The sequence below is a fragment of the Manacus vitellinus genome, unplaced genomic scaffold (genome assembly GCF_001715985.3).
Source record: "Manacus vitellinus isolate BGI_N305 unplaced genomic scaffold, ASM171598v3 scaffold_60_pilon, whole genome shotgun sequence".
Classification (NCBI taxonomy): domain Eukaryota; kingdom Metazoa; phylum Chordata; class Aves; order Passeriformes; family Pipridae; genus Manacus; species Manacus vitellinus.
In genome coordinates this window covers 3,037,977-3,053,131 of record NW_021940687.1, presented here as the reverse complement: position 1 = coordinate 3,053,131, position 15,155 = coordinate 3,037,977, and the positions used below count along the sequence as shown (strand labels likewise).

Here is a 15,155-nt window from a genome sequence, read left to right as displayed (position 1 = left end):
TCTGTCAGGGTCTGCAGGGAGGGGCAGGGGATGGACCCGGCTCTGCTCGAGCCTGCCCAGCAGTGGGTGCCCAGCCCAGAAACCGATGCCCAGGAAGTTCCACCTGGACATGAGGAAGAACTTCCCTGTGCAGTGACCGAGCCCTGAAGAGAGACCAGAGAGGGTGTGGAGTCTCCTCACTGGAGATATTCCAGACCCCCCTGGACACAGTCCTGTGCTGTGTGCTCTGGGATGGCCCTGCTGGGCAGGGAGGTGGGACCAGGTGAGCCCCTGTGTTCCCTTCCCGGATCCATCTGGGATCTGGGAGGGGCGGAAGGGCCCGGCCCTGCCCCGCCGCCCCCCCGGGCCGCTCCTGCGGCGGAAAAACGGCTTTTTAACGGCAAAAGCGGCGCCGCTGCTGCGCCGGCGTCGGCAGTGCCATAAAACACACCCGCGGATCCAAAGAGCAGCTGCTCACGTTTATGTTGCTCGTCTTCACAGAATCCCAAAATGGTTTGGGTTGGGTGGGACATTAAAGCTCATCTCGTTCCACCCCCCTGCCATGGGCAGGGACACCTTTCACTGTTCCAGGTTGCTCCAAGCCCTGTCCTGCCTGGCCTTGGACACTTCCAGGGTGGTTAATCTCCACTATTAAGGACTTTACTGCAAATTTGAACTCTTTCCTGTGTGGCTTTTAACAAAGGAGGAAGACTTTTCAACTCTACTTCAAAGCAGTTTTTGAAGAGTAATGTAATTTTTCTCAATTTGGAGACGTAAATTGATTTTTTTGGGGATATAATTTGTTACTTTGGCTCTCTGTAGGGCAGTCTGAGCTCACCTTCACATTTGGCATATTTTCACTTATTTAAAACCAAAATAAAAGTAACACACGTCCTCAGTGCTGTAAACTGAGCTGGGAAACAAGATCTGCAGCAGACTTGGATCTTTAAATCTGCTCTAATTTAATTCCATAATTCATTAATTTTTACCCAGAAAGGGGGTGTAGCCAAGGGCAGAGCAGATGCTGAGAAGTTCCCAAGAGCATTTGGAGACAAATGTGATAAGGCAGAAAAGAGAAGTTGTTGCTGCCAGTCAGGCTGATGTTCCTCCTCTCCTGCTACAAGACCAAATGCTTCAGAGAAAAGTGAAAAGGATAATTAGGGATCAACTTCATAACCTCCTCTGTGTAGTAGCTGACTGAGGCACTGGTACCTGAGAGTTCAGCAGTCCTTACTTTAAAATGAGACATCTCCACTCTTTAAAAATTAATTCATATTTTCGTTGTTAACTAATAAGGAGTTTTGTTATTTTTGGTTTTCGTTTCTGACTGTTCTCTCTCCTTGTCCTGTCTGTCACAGGCAGCAAGATCACTCTGAAGCTTCAGAAAGCAAACACTGACTGGATGCCCCTGCTCTTAAAATCTTAAAAAAGGGGCAGCCACAGCATTAGATACATCAACACTGTGGATGCAAGGCTGTCACTCACCATATGAAATCAGGAGTGTGATATGCCCAGGCTTGTGACAAACAGAGACAAATAAGGGAATTCCTCCCTGTGAGGGTGGGGAGGCCCTGGCACAGGTTGCCCAGAGAAGCTGTGGCTGCCCCATCCCTGGAAGTGTCCAAGGCCAGGTTGGACGTGGCTTGGAGCAACCTGGGGTAGTGGAAGGTGTCCCTGCCCATGGTAGGGGGTGGAACTGGATGAGCTTTAAGGTCCCTTCCAACCCAAACCATCCTGGGAATCTGGGATTTTGCTGAACATGTCACTCTACTCCTGACAAAAAGACCAGCGCTGAGGGACACTCACTTTGTTCCCTTTTCCCTGTTTCCCAGTGAGGTTCACCATTGCTGAGGATTCTGATGAGGCCACTCCCAGCACCAGGACCAGGATGACTTTCACTGCACAGAAGTGTGGGGTCTGCTTCCAGCCCCCCTCCATCGTCCTCATCTACAGAGACCACAGCCAGGATAAGACTCGCCGACGCATCATGCCCGTCAGGAATTTCTCCAGGTTCTCAGGTGAGGTGCATTCGTTCACTTGTAGCATTCCCTAGGTCCCCTCCAGACACAGAGAGAGGAACTCACTGTAACAGCATTGTTAGTAACCCCTGAGTAGCCTCTTACCAGCAATGCAGGGCGTGCAGACAGGGGTGTTTTGGGGTGACACTGCCTGCCCGAGGAGCCCAAGGCTCCATCTCAACCTGAGCAGTGCCTCTCTAAGTCTGGAGGGTTTGGAGAGACACCCTTGGGAGGGACTGGGAGAAGATCTGTCTCTGGGAAGAGCTTTGCTTGCAGCTCTAAGTCCTCGTGGTGGTTTTTGTCTCCAGACTGCAGCATGGCTGCCGAGCAGCTGAAGAACAACCCTCGGCACAAGCCCTACCTGGAAGGGGTCTCGCTGCGGCAGCTCCAGAAGCTCTACAGTTTGCTGAGAGGTCATCTGGGAGGAGAGAGCCTGGCTGAGAGCTTGGAAAAGTTTCGGCAGGAAGAGACCATTGACCCGGAGGAGGATATGAACAAACTAGATGACAAGGAACTAGCCAAGAGGAAGAGCATCATGGACGAGCTCTTTGAAAAGAACAGAAAGAAGAAGGATGACCCCGATTTCATCTATGACGTTGAGGTGGAGTTCCCACAGGATGAGCAGCTGGAGTCCTGTGGCTGGGACCTGGAGTCAGATGAAGAAATCTGATTCCAGATTTCTATCCCAGCAGAGAGGATGATGTCGGTGCCACACAGAACTGATGCACATTGGCTACAGAGAATCCGAGGGACCACAGCAGTCCCAGGGTTAAGGGAGCTTTGTTTAAGAAGCCAGACTTGATGAAATGGAAACCGGGCAGCTGAAATTGTTGGGTGGTTTTAGTCTTTTCCTACATAAAAGAATTTATTTAATCTTTCGATTTTTTTTTTTACATTTCAGTCAGCTTTGGCTGAAAATGAAGTGTTAAATATTCATGTCCTGAAAGCACTGTTAAAGCTGCATTGCACAAGTAGAGTGTTTCTTATTGCCTGCTGGGAAGTTAAATATATATCATTCTTTCTATATAAATCAACAGTGCACTGAGGATATTACTCTCACATTTCCTGAAAAATGCTTAAATCTCCAGTTTTAGCTTACACAAATATAAATCCTTATATTTAAGAAAAGGAATATCTAGAAAATGAATTAGTCTTGAAAGCACTTTTGAAAACACAGTGATTTCAAATTGCTGCAATGGGGTGGTTGGTTCCTTACACTGCTTGATGATGCTTTCTTATAAGTGCTCAATTCTGGGAGAATGTGCTTAAAGTATCCGAAAAAAATAGAGTGGTAGAAAGTCAAAGGCCAGGGTTTAGAGTAAAACAAAACCTTTACTCATCCCACTGAAGCTTTTATTCCCACTGTCTACCTCAGCTGGTCTGTACCAGCCAAATCCTTCTCTCCTGCAACAACTGGAGGACTAAGTTTAGGATTTTTTAGGAAATTGCACAACTCCAAAAACTTCCCGAGTTTCAGCTTTCCAAACCCAGGCAGCTGTGAGGGCTGTGGGTGGGATGGGCCTTCATCCTGAGCTGTTGCCTGAGGTAACTCAGAGGAGTTGTAAATGGCCTCCCAGACTAGTTCCTGCCTTCCTTCTTGCAACCACAAACTAAATAAAACATGTTAAATTTATCAGCAAGATGTCTTGTGGCAGCCCAGGCGCTGGGGCTGGAGGAGCTCTCCTCCCACACACCGAAACGATGGAGTCACTGCTGGGAAAATCTGGAACGGGTCTCCGTGAAACCACAGTGCTGTGCCACCACTGCAGAGCAGGAGGGAGCTCACACCTGGCCACGGGGGTCTTCAGTTAGGAACGGAAGCTGGTGCCTCACTTGCCACAATTAAAGAAATCTAAAGCCTGACTCAGCAATCCCAGGACCGGAAGGGGCATGTGGGGCTCTGGCACAGGCCTTGCCTCAAGGACTGCAACAGAACAGCAGAAAAAGATCTCCCACTTGGGCGGGAGGGGGCCATGGGGACTCCTCCTGCACACCCATCCTGCACCCAGCGTTGTCCTGGCTGGGCTGGGAGGATGTGGCTGCACCCCCTCCCTGGGCATGGCCCTTCTCACAGTGGGGGCTCAATGAGGCCTAACCAGTGCCCACTTGAGGGGGTAATCACCTCCCTGGACCGTGAGGTTCCTGCTGGCCTGTCCCTCTAGCCCACACCAGTCCTTCAGGATGAAGCCCTGCTGGTCCTCCCAGTTTGGGCTCATCTGTGAACTTGGCACAAAGCTGCTCCACAGCCTTCTTTAGGTCATGGACAGAGATGAAATGGGGCAGATCCCAAACCAGACCCTGGTGTTTTCTCACCAGCCTCCTACTAACCACTACCTTGCGTGCTTCATCTTCCAGCTGATCCTTACCTGCCTGGCTGCCCATCCATCCAGACCATGACATCCACACTTGGATGAAGAATGTTGTGGGACAGTGTCCAAAGCCTTGCTGAAGCTGAGGGAAATGGCACCCACCACTTTCCCCTTGCCTACAGACCACCAATTTCATCCTGAGAGGAAAGCAGGTCAGGTAGGCACAAGTTACCCTCATCAATCCACGCTCACTGCTCCCAGCCACCCTCTTCTAGAGGTGTGTTCCAAATAAAGGATACTCCGTGGTTTTCCCAACATGAAGGTGACTGCCCAGTTGCTCCCTGGGATGTCCTTTTGGCCATTACTGAAGTTGGGTGGGACACTTGGGTTCTCCAGTCATGGAAGGGCCTTCCCTATCGCCATGACCTTGCAGAGATGGTGAGAGCAGCTTTGTAAAGACATCCACCACTCTGAAAGTGGAATCTCCTCCTGTTGCCCTGACATCCCATGCACATCCCAGCTCCAGGTGAGCCTCAGCTTTCCAGGCACGTGATGGGGGAGTGTGGATTATCCTGCCCATCAGCTCAACAGAACCAAGAACTCCCACTCTTTATTCGTGCCCTGGGCAGTGCCAGGTGCCCGGGTTCCTCCCTGCATGTGTTCCCACAGCTGCACCCCACATCCCCCTTCCAAAAGGAGGTGCAGCGTTGGCTGGGGTGGGGGGGAAGCGAGCCCATCCACAATCCAAGGATGGCCCTGGCACCCACAGCAGGGGAAAACACCCCCAGGGACTGGGGCACCTGCTCACCCTGCCAGCAGGGAGACACTGGAATGCTGCCAGGAGACAGCACAGGGATGTATTTTTAGGTCATTGCTGTCCCCCAGGGGTGCAGCTTACTGGCAAAAGAAGGGCTGAAAGAGGCTGAGGGATTCCCCAGCTGGGGCCTGGTTTGGTTTTGGCTAGTTCAGTCTAAAATAGGGCCAGAAAGCAGCCATTTCTGAGCTGGGTCTGACAGTGGGGTTCCAGAGCCTTGGCTGCACTCGGTCCCATTGGAGCTGCCAGCATGTCCAGCGGGGTCCGACCTGCGCCACTTCCCAGCCCGGCACGGCCATCGGCCACACCAGGCTCACCCAATGCCTGTCCCACACCTCTGCCGGGGAGGGGGCTGCCCTGCTCCTGCTGCCTGCACCACCCCTGGCATCTTCCCGGCCCCACGCCAGCCTGGGCATCTCCCTCCACCACCTCCCAGGACAACTCCAGTGGGCTTGAGCCCCCAGCACACCCCACATCGCCCTGCGGAGCCCACCCACATAAGGACATATCCCCGGCATGCCCACAGCGGCACTGCGGCTCTCCCACTCCCCCTGTTCCCAATTAAACACGTTTCACTGGAAAATCCCAGCAGTGCCAGGGAATAAAGCCACTCCAGTTCTCAGAAGGGTTTTTGAGTTAGCACAAACCACCATCACTTCTCCTTCCCCCCCAGAGACTCTCCGAGGAACAGAGCAGCACTTCCCCAGGTAGCGCTGCCCCTCCAGAGGGACGATGTGAGCTGAAACCGGAGCTGGGTGGAGGAAACCCCCCACACCCACCGGAGCAGGGCTTCCACAATGAAGGGAAGGGCTTTCTCTTACTTCCTTTGCACGTTTAATCCAGCACTGCTGGCAGAAAATAAGTCCATGATAAAATATAAGCAGGATATAATTTACTCTCCTGCCTTTCAATCAATATTTCACATCGTTTCACTTGGGCTGTTTTTAATGGACTTTCTAACCGGGACTGTGGCTTACCAAAGAAACAAACCCCCAAAATGTGTCAGTCCTGCCGACAACGCCCATCTTATCAGCGCACGCACAGGGTGCATGCCCCGGGCTGCCTGCGGGTTTGCAGTGCCCGCAAGAGCACTGTGGGAGGCTGAGGGTAGGGAGAGCCTCCTCTGCAGCGCCCGGGTGATGTCTGCTCCAGCCCGGGGCACCTCGTGGAGGCCGTTTGCAGATCTGGAGGATGTTTTGAGGTGGGAATAAATAAAAGGAACTGCCTGAAGGGGGTGGGGAGGGGGGAAACAGCACTGGGGAAAACAGTCACAGAATCACAGGATGGTTTGGGTTGGAAGGGACCTTAAAAAATCATCTGGTTCCACCTCCCTGCCATGGGCAGGGACACCTTCCACTAGCCCAGGTTGGTCCAAGCCCCATCCAACCTGGCCTTGGACACTTCCAGGGATGGGGCAGCCACAGCTTCTCTGGGCAACCTGTCCCTTCAGCCAAGAGGTGTTTGATGTCGTGTCTGCTCAGCTCTTGTCCACACCAGCCGAAGATTTCTGCTGAAGATGTGTCCCTTGAGGATTCCCAGGCTCCATCACTGGACACAGCCCTGAACCCTTTGGGTACCGTTAGGGCTCACCCAGCACCCCGTGTCCTAAAATCCATCAAGTCTCCATCTCACCCACCTCGGAGAGGTTATCAGCTGTAATCCTGTAAGCAGCCAACCTCCCACTCGCATTCTCTGTCCTGAGCCCTTCCTCCTCCTCCTCCTTCTCCTCTTCTTCTTCCTCCTCCTCAGCCATCAGTAAGGGCTGGAAACCCCACACCGGTTTTTCAGCAGCTTCAGCAGCTTCTCCTTGAGCATGAGGAAGACGACAGCGAAGGCCACCAGGAGCGTCAGGCAGGTGGGCAGAGCCAGCACGAGGTAGAGCAGCGCCAGGTCGGCCGTCTGCCAGCGGCAGCTCCGCAGGACGGGCTCGGGCAGCGCGCCGGGGCTCAGGGCGTGGGAGCCGTGGCTGCAGGTCACCTCCCGCCCGTCGGGGACGCGCAGCCCCTCCACCCGCTGCAGGGCGTCCCACCAGCCCAGCGTGCAGCAGTTGTAGGGGTTCCGGCTGAGGTAGAGCTCCCGCAGGCTCCTCCCCAGCGGCGTCCGCGCTGTGTCCGGCGGCAGCGCCGGGAGGCAGTTGTCCCGCAGGTCCAGGCTGTGCAGCTCCAGGGCGCCCAGCGAGGCGGGGAAGGCGGTCAAGGAATTCCCCGAAAGGTCCAAGCGTACGAGGCTGTTCAGGGTGGAGAAGTCCACGCCGGTCGAGGAGAGGCTGGTGTTCCTCAGAGACAGCACCTGCAGCGTCAGGGCAAGGTCCTGCAGCCACCCCAGGCCCCCAGACAGTGCCTGGCAGTTGTCAGAGAGGTCCAGGTGGATCAGCGACGTTCCCTGGAAGGGGCGGCCGCCCAGCCCCCGCAGACCACAGCCGGCCAAGGAGAGATGGGTCAGGGTCTCCACGCCCCTGATGTCTACGCAGGGGGGACTCTCCGCCTCACCTACAACGTCTGGCTGGGGACAGAGGTCAACCTGGTTGTGGCTGAGGTCCACAGTAGTGATCTTCCTGGTGTGGGTGAAAACGCCGGGAGGAAGCGCCCGCAGCCTGTTGGCACTGACGTTGAAGAGCTGCAGGTTGGGCAGGACATCCCCGACACCCACCTCTGTCCCCAGCTCCACCAGCCGGTTCTGGCTGAGGTCCAGCTCAGTCAGCATGGCTAAGGGGCCCTCCTCCAACAGGTGAAACGCCTCCAGGCAGTTCTGGTTGAGCTTCAGGTGGGTCAGTGAGGGCATCTGGGCCAGGAAGCCCTCCGGCAGGCCCCAGACCTGGTTCTGGCTCATGTCCAGCAGACGCAGGGAGGAGAGGTTGCTGTAGCAGAGCTCGTCCCAGAGCCTGACCGTCGTGATGTTGGTGGAGTTGCCATCGATGATCAGGAACTGCACGGTGACGTTGGCCAGGGACGTGCCGTTGGGGAGGCGCTGGTAGAAGCTCATCCTGTTGTCCTGCAGCAGCAGGGAGTGGAGCTTGTTCTGCCGGGGCAGCACGGGGAAGAACAGCAGGCGGTTGTGGGACAGGTCCAGCACCTCCAGCTCAAAGAGGTCATCGCTTTCCAGAGCCAGAAACCACTCGATGATGTTGTTGCTGACGTTGAGCACCCTGAGCTGGGTGAGGCCGAACCCCACCAGACACGGGAGGTAGTTGTAAGCTATGTTGAGCCTCTGCAGACTCTGCAGCCCTTCAAAAGCTTCATCAATCTCAAAGATGTAGTTCTTCTCCAGGTTCAGCTCCAGCAGCTGTGTCATGTTTGTAAAGATGGACGAGTCCAGTCTCATGATGACATTCCTGGCCACAGACAGGGACTCCAGGGAAGATAGGTTCCAAACTAGAACTGACACCATGTCCTCAGTGAGGCGGTTTCCAGCCAGATCCAGTGTCCTCAAGGCTTGCAGAGCAGAAAGAGCAGCTGCTGTCAGCGAGTAGTTGGTGAAGAGGAGGTTGTCTGACAAGGAGAGCTCCTGGAGGCCTTGACTGCTGTGGAAGGTGCCGGGCTCGATGAGCTCCAGCCGGTTCCTGGTCAAACTGAGATGGCAGAGCTGGGTATATGGAAGCAGAGAAGCATTTCCCAGGACCTGGATAGTGTTGTCATCGAGCAACAGCTCCTCGGTATCACCTCGAAGGTTTCCTGGGATGGAACTCAGCCATCTCCCAGTGCAGTCCATGGTGCTCTGCACCTAAAGCAAGAGGAGGATCTGTAACACCACTCTGAGAGGCAGGAGATGAGGAGGGAGAAGTCTGGGGAGCAGAATGAGTATGGAGGAGGTGGCTCTGTGTTTAGAACCTTGGCACCCCAGTCCCCTCCAAGCCAGTAGCTGGGATAGGGAAGGTCTGGAGACGCTGAGGCGCCCGGGCTTTGCCAGGCAGGACCAAGCATTCAGAGGGGTGAGGGTTCACAGGAGAGGACTTACGAGCTCACAGCGACCCGGAGATGGTGCCCAGGCTGCAACTGCCCCGCTTCCCCTTCCCACTGCTAGGAGGACCAGAAGCAGGGAGAGACCAGGGAGCGGGGCCTCCATCTCAGCGGCGGCACTCCTGCGGAGATGGAAACAGAGCGAGGAGGTCAGAAGCTGCAGGCTGCTCACCCCAAAAGGTGCAGGTGACCTGGGCCACCACGAGCTGCCTGTGGAGAAGGGACAGAGGGCCTCGGCACCAAGCCCACCCTCCCCAGCAGGAGCCCTCGTGGGGCTCCCCCAGTTTGAGCCTGGAGGGCAGGAGAAGAGCAGGGACAGGGAGGTGGCAGCTCGGTCCCCGCATGGGGCAGCACACGTGGGAAAGGCACCGTCAGAGCTGCACAGCTGCTCGTGAATGCCACTGAACTGCATCCCTCAAGCAGAGGAGTCCCCCTGGCAGGGCTTGTGTCCCCTCTCTTGGCACCAAATGCTCCCCCAGGGGACACTGACCCAGTCCCCCCTGAGCCCGCCCAGCGCCCGTCCCCTCCCGGGGAATTGGAAGCTCTCCAGCACAACCTGCCCTGTTACTGACCTGGTGGGACTGGAGCCGATGACATTTGCATCTGGGGAAAAGCTGAAACTCAGGCAAATGAGCAGCGAGGGCTCAGCAAGGCCTCGGCACACAGCACTTTCAGAACTGCCACTGCTTGAAGGAGAAACGGGGGGTTATCTTGGGCAGCCCTGCAGCTGGAGCCTCACAGCACAGAGGGAGCAGGGGCATGTCCTGGGCTGTCTTCTTCCTTGGGACAGCCAAAAGTACAGAGCTGGTGCCTTATCAAAGCAGCATTTATTAATCAGGGGGATGCAGAGGAAGCCCCCCTTCCCCGAGCTGCAGCTCACACACAGCACCTTTTGCCCTCCCAAGCCCTTGGTCTCCAGCAGCACCTCATACCCAGCAGGGAGCAGGAAAGGGACCTTGCTGAGTCTCAAAAACTTTGACTGCTCCCAAAAACCAGCAGCTTTGGCTCTGGCTCCTGAACTCCTCTGGAGAAACTCCCACTTGCCTTCAGCCAGCCCAGCCTTTCTTGGCCTCTCTGAACACCAGGAGCACCTCCATGCTCCCGCTCCTCCCTGGAGCTGCAGGGATGGCACCTGCCCAGCCAGGAGAGCAGGCGGCAGCCCTGGCAGGAAACCCCTGCCCGCAGCCCCACACCAGAGCCCACATCCAAGAGCTCTGGGAGCACCCAGGGTGCTCCCCACAGCTCACACCAGCCCAGCCCCGGCCCACGCAGCCACAGCTCTTCGAGCGTGGGCACCAGTGACACGCGGCCACCACACACCCGCAGACTGGCACCGAGGGCTCCCCAAAATCCCCCGTCGGGGCTTTCCCCCAGCACAGGTACGGGGGGCAGGTACTCACCGGGTGGGGCGGCGCGCAGGGTTTGGCACAGCCCATCCTGAGGCCAGCGGCCCCCGGGCCGCGCTCGGGGGGCTCTCGGGGCCGGGGGCAGGGGTGACCCGCTGGGTGTGTGACCCACCCGCCCTCCTGCCGAGCACCGATATAGCCTTTGCGGAAGGAGCGACGGAAACTGCAGTCACATGGAGGCAGAGAGCGCGGCCGAGCTCCTCGCTTACTGATCTCAGCACTCACAGCCGGGGTCACGCACTCACACACAGCTCCCTGGCAAGGAGGAACCTCGGCGGCCGGGCAGGGAACCAGGGGGTGCCAGGGGGAACCAGCTCCTGCCTGTCCTCCTGCTCCCAGGGACAAGCCTTGCACTGGGACTCCTCTGCCCAGCTCCGGCGGCAGAACCCCTGCTCGGGTTTTGGGCCGCAGAGATCTTGACTGAAGGGAGGTCCGTGGAGAAATGCCACCTCCCTGCATGGCACCTATTCCCATTGTGTCCCTCCAGCTCCTGCTTGCCTCCAGTGCCCAGCACAGGGACTTTGACAGGAGCCCAGGGATGTGCATCCCATGGGGGAAGAAGGGGCTGTTATTGCCTGTTGCATCCCAAGCCAAGGTTGGACATGTCCCAGATGTTGAGTCCCCACTTTGGGACACCCGTGCCCAGCCCCTCACATTGTGTAGGTGAGACTTGGGATGCTCAGATTCTCCACCCCCAATCCTTTGGGTCTCCTGGGGCTGCTCAGGATTTCTGCAAACCCAGCACCCAGGGCACAGGTCAGACCCATCTGGATACAGGGACTCCTGAGTGCTGATCCCTGTGGGAAACTCAGCAGAACTGGCTTTTCCCACAGCTGCCAAGAAACAACGATCCATATTTCCAAGGCAATATGAGCAAGGACGTCCCCTTACTCCTCATCCCCATCTACTCCTACTCTCTATCTCCCCATCCCATGACTCCCTCCTCCCAAGGTCTCCACGCATCCCCAAGGCCCCAAATCCAGCCACTGAGGAGGAAAACAGTTTGCATTGATCTACCTAGCTGGGGAAGGGTTCAGAACTATGGAGAAGGGATCCAGCCCTGCAGCAGGACCCTGTGTAGTGGGATCAGCAGGTTCTGCTCTGCAGTGTCCATGCTCCACATGCCATGTGCTCCATGGCACCAGTGGGATACTCTGCAGAGCTGAGAGATGAACTGTGGCACACTAAGACCTTCCCAAGGGACATCTCAGCTGGGATCCCCCCTACCTGCCAGACCACGTGGCCCCCAAACTCCTGCAGTCAACACAAATGACCAGGGAGATAATTTTTTTTTGCCCTCCTCCTAAATTTAATTTCTTCTCTGGGAGAAGGCTGAGCTGTCCCATGCCACTCGTGAAAAAGCCCTGTGGTTTCATTTCCTCCATTTTCAAGGAAGTTTGACATACAAAAATCAAGAAGGAGAAGAGAGAAGTGAACAGGAGTGGCAGAAACTGCAGCAGGGCACAATTCCCATGGCGTTGCTCAAGGGCACACGAAGGGCTGAGACTGGCCAATGGTTATAAACTGCTGATCCCAAACCGTGCCACAGGCCCAGCCCTCACCCAAACCCCTCACCTGCTGCTTGGAGGTGCAGGAGCTGGCAGAGAGTCACCTGGAGCTGTAAAACTTGAGCATCCTCAGCCCTGACCATACTCCACTCACTGGATCTGGAGGCTCCTGGGAGACCTTCTGGTGAGATTCCTCCTTGTAGTGCCACCAAACACGGTGATGCCTCGAGGGTCAAACCAGCTTCCTCCTGCAGCCCAGCAGGAACTGGGAGAGAAAACAACTTGTTTCATGCCCTGCTCCACCCCCAGCCCGTCCCCAGAGCCAGGGCAGTGTAACCCCCTCTCCCCGGCAGCGAGGGCACCGTGGGGTGGCAGAGTCCCTGCAGCACCCACCCAGGTTTCACCCACCCCACTGTTCCCAAAAGCAGCCCCAGGCCAGGGCTCTGTGCTGGGGCAGTTTGGCAGCAGGGCTGCACTTCACACTTTCCCCACATCCTGCAGCTGGTGGTTCTGAAAACGTCCCAGAGCTGCTGCTTGGTCCCCTCCTTTTCCTCCCCAGCAGCATCACACCCCTCACCCCCACCCCCCAGCCCTCACACTGGATTTGTGGTTTATGGGGGTTTCATTTATTTTTTAATATCAGCACAGTAAAGGAACAGGGACTGAGCTGCCAGGACCTGCTGCTCCATCCAGCTCTTCAGGAAGCTCCAATCCAGCCCAATGGCACAGGTGGATTAAATTGAAGGAAATTCAGCTGCTTGGAGCTGTGTCTACAAGAGCAGCTGCAATTCCTGCAGCTGTAGGGGAGGACTGGGAATCCCCACATGGTTTTACACTCAGTGAACTTCCTCCGTTCCTCCCACGTCCTCTTCCTCCAAACCATCTTTTCCCCTTAACAACCCTCAAATTGTCAAGCACAAACCAAGAGAAAAGTTGTGACAAGAGGGCAGGTTCCCAGTTACTGCTGGAATGCTGCACCCAGTACAGGATGCTTGGGAAAGGAGAAACTGCAACAGGAAACAGCAGCCCCATTGCTGCACCTGTGTTTTCCTGCAGGAAATGTGATTTATTCCAGAGTGGAAGCACCAGGAGAAGGGTCACTTGGTAGCAGGACCACAGCCTTGGTGAGTGGGAGAAAAGTGAAACAGAAATGGGCTTCTCCATGGGCTTCCCTGATTCCCACTGGAATGGAGAAGTGGAGAGAATTAAACAAGTAGCTCTGCAAGGGAGAATGGTGCAAAGCATCATTAATTTAATTAACTTCATTTAATCACCTGCTCTGGAGAAAACAAGGGAAGCTCCAGGTTTGCTGTATCCCAGGAGCTGCCAGTAGCAGTAGTTGCCTCTAATTTAAGATGAACTGTGAACATAAAAAAGAAAACAGATCATTTGTTGCATGGGCAAAAGGGAAAAGCTAAAATGTCCAGCTCGATGGCTGAACACTTTAAACTACAGCTCTGGAATTTCATCTGGCTGAATTTCTCCACAGGAATCCGCCCAGTTTATCCCCAGGGAATAGCTCAGGATGTGTCCCATCCCAGGATGGCACAGACACGTTGATGTACAGGAGCAGGGGCTCCCCCAGCCCAGCGCCGCAGTGGGACGGGAGCTCTGCAGGAAGCACAGCTCCCCTGGGTGTAGTTCCTGCAAGGGGAAGCCAAGGGCCAAAACTCAGCAATTTATAATCAGCTGCAAAATCTTCTTCCCCCCTCAGCTGTAGCCAAACCACCTCCCTGCTGCTTTACCTGGCCACGCTTGGGTGTCCAAGGAGAGGCGTGTGCCGGCACTGACATCAGCCACTAAAGCTCCAGGCTCTGGTTTTGCAGTGACTCCTGTGCCTGGGACCCCCCAGAGCCCCAGCACCTTCCTCTAGGCTGACTCTTCAAAGAAGACTTCTTTGAACCCAGAATTAGTTCTGGGTTGTTCTGAGCAGAGCACTGGGCTTGCTCACCCACCTTTGCAGCCACACGCTGGCTGCCGACATCTGAAGAACTGGGGCTGTGGGAGCTCAGGGAGGAGGGGGGAGGCAATAACCCCCCAGGACTGACAACGTCCAATGAGCCCACAGGTGAGTCCCAGCACAAACAATTGGGAAAATGAGGCCTTTGGGCTTGGATGACACTTGATCAGGACCTAAACACCACAGCAGGACTTTCATAGAGGCTCCCACCTTTGACCCTTCAGTCTCTATAAGGTTCCTCTATGGGACTCAGAAGAGAGGCAGGAACAGGCCTTAGCAGAAAGGAAACCCATGTTCCTGGGGGCACAGGGCCGTGTGGGAAGGGAAGAGGGGAACTGGTTGGCGGCTCAGCCACAGCCCTTTCCTGGATCCCCGTGCCGGGGTAAGGCTGCACCCTGGCTCCCTTCCCACAGGCAGGTCCAGCCCAGGCAGCTCCATCTCCGTGGTCACTGCTCTTCCTCCTCAGCCTGTAAATGAGGAGGAAGTGGGACAGGGAGGGCAGAGCCACAGCAGGATCTCGTTTCCCCCGCTCGCCTGCACGCGTGGCCATCACACCCCTGCCCTGCCATCACACCCCAGCCTGGGGGCTGCACAGGATCCTGCACCACCATGCCAAGGGAAACCTCCTCCTTGGAGAGCGGGACAGCAGCTGGATCACACAGAGCAGAGCATGCAGTGGGATGCATTGGATGCTGAAATAGTGCAACCTCATGTTTCTGCAGCAACTGGAAGCCAAGAGCATCCACTCCCTTGTGTTCCGAGACATTCCAGAGACACTCAGGAACTCACCTGCAGGAGAAGCAAGTGCCCAAAGCTGGACAAGGCCACTGACCTTGTGCCCAGAGAAGCTGTGGCTGCCCCATCCTTGGAAGTGTCCAAGGCCAGGTTGGACAGGCCTTGGAGCAACCTGGGATAGTGGAAGGTGTCCCTCCACGTTGCAGGGAGGTGGGACTGGATGGGCTTTAAGGTCCCTTCTAACCTAAACCTTTCTGTGATTTTTCTCCTACATGTCCTCAAGAGCTGCAAACAGCCCCACAACCAGGTTGCTTCCATCTAGTTTGGTCTTAGATTGCAGCTACGCCCAAAAGTGTTGCCCAAGTTTTTCCCAGAGGATTGCCAAAGGTGGATAAACTGACTTTATCTTTGCACTCTACAATAAAATAAACCATTGAAAGCAGTAAAACTCCTTGACCCATCTACTCCAG

At 55.7% G+C, this 15,155-nt stretch overlaps 3 protein-coding genes across 3 annotated transcripts in view; 1 reads left to right on the top strand and 2 right to left on the bottom strand.

Moving 5' to 3' along the window:
- PIGX (phosphatidylinositol glycan anchor biosynthesis class X) overlaps positions 1–832 on the bottom strand; it is a 6,639-nt gene extending 5,807 nt beyond the window's left edge. The window contains 1 exon segment of the mRNA XM_029963673.1: positions 818–832. Within this exon segment, the coding sequence (XP_029819533.1) occupies positions 818–832 (15 nt within the window).
- A 979-nt stretch (positions 833–1,811) lies between these two features.
- Positions 1,812–3,027, top strand: CEP19 (centrosomal protein 19). The gene is made up of 2 exons (XM_018083175.2): positions 1,812–1,997; positions 2,306–3,027. Exons 1-2 carry the CDS (start codon positions 1,868–1,870, stop codon positions 2,665–2,667), a joined length of 492 nt encoding a protein of 163 aa, XP_017938664.1. The 5' UTR covers positions 1,812–1,867; the 3' UTR covers positions 2,668–3,027.
- A 3,458-nt stretch (positions 3,028–6,485) lies between these two features.
- Positions 6,486–11,743, bottom strand: NRROS (negative regulator of reactive oxygen species). Its single transcript, XM_018083138.3, has 3 exons — positions 11,710–11,743; positions 9,075–9,198; positions 6,486–8,840 (listed from the first exon to the last, which is right to left on the bottom strand). Exons 2-3 carry the CDS (start codon positions 9,180–9,182, stop codon positions 6,873–6,875), a joined length of 2,076 nt encoding a protein of 691 aa, XP_017938627.3. The 5' UTR covers positions 9,183–9,198; positions 11,710–11,743; the 3' UTR covers positions 6,486–6,872.
- Between the last annotated feature and the right edge of the window lie 3,412 nt (positions 11,744–15,155).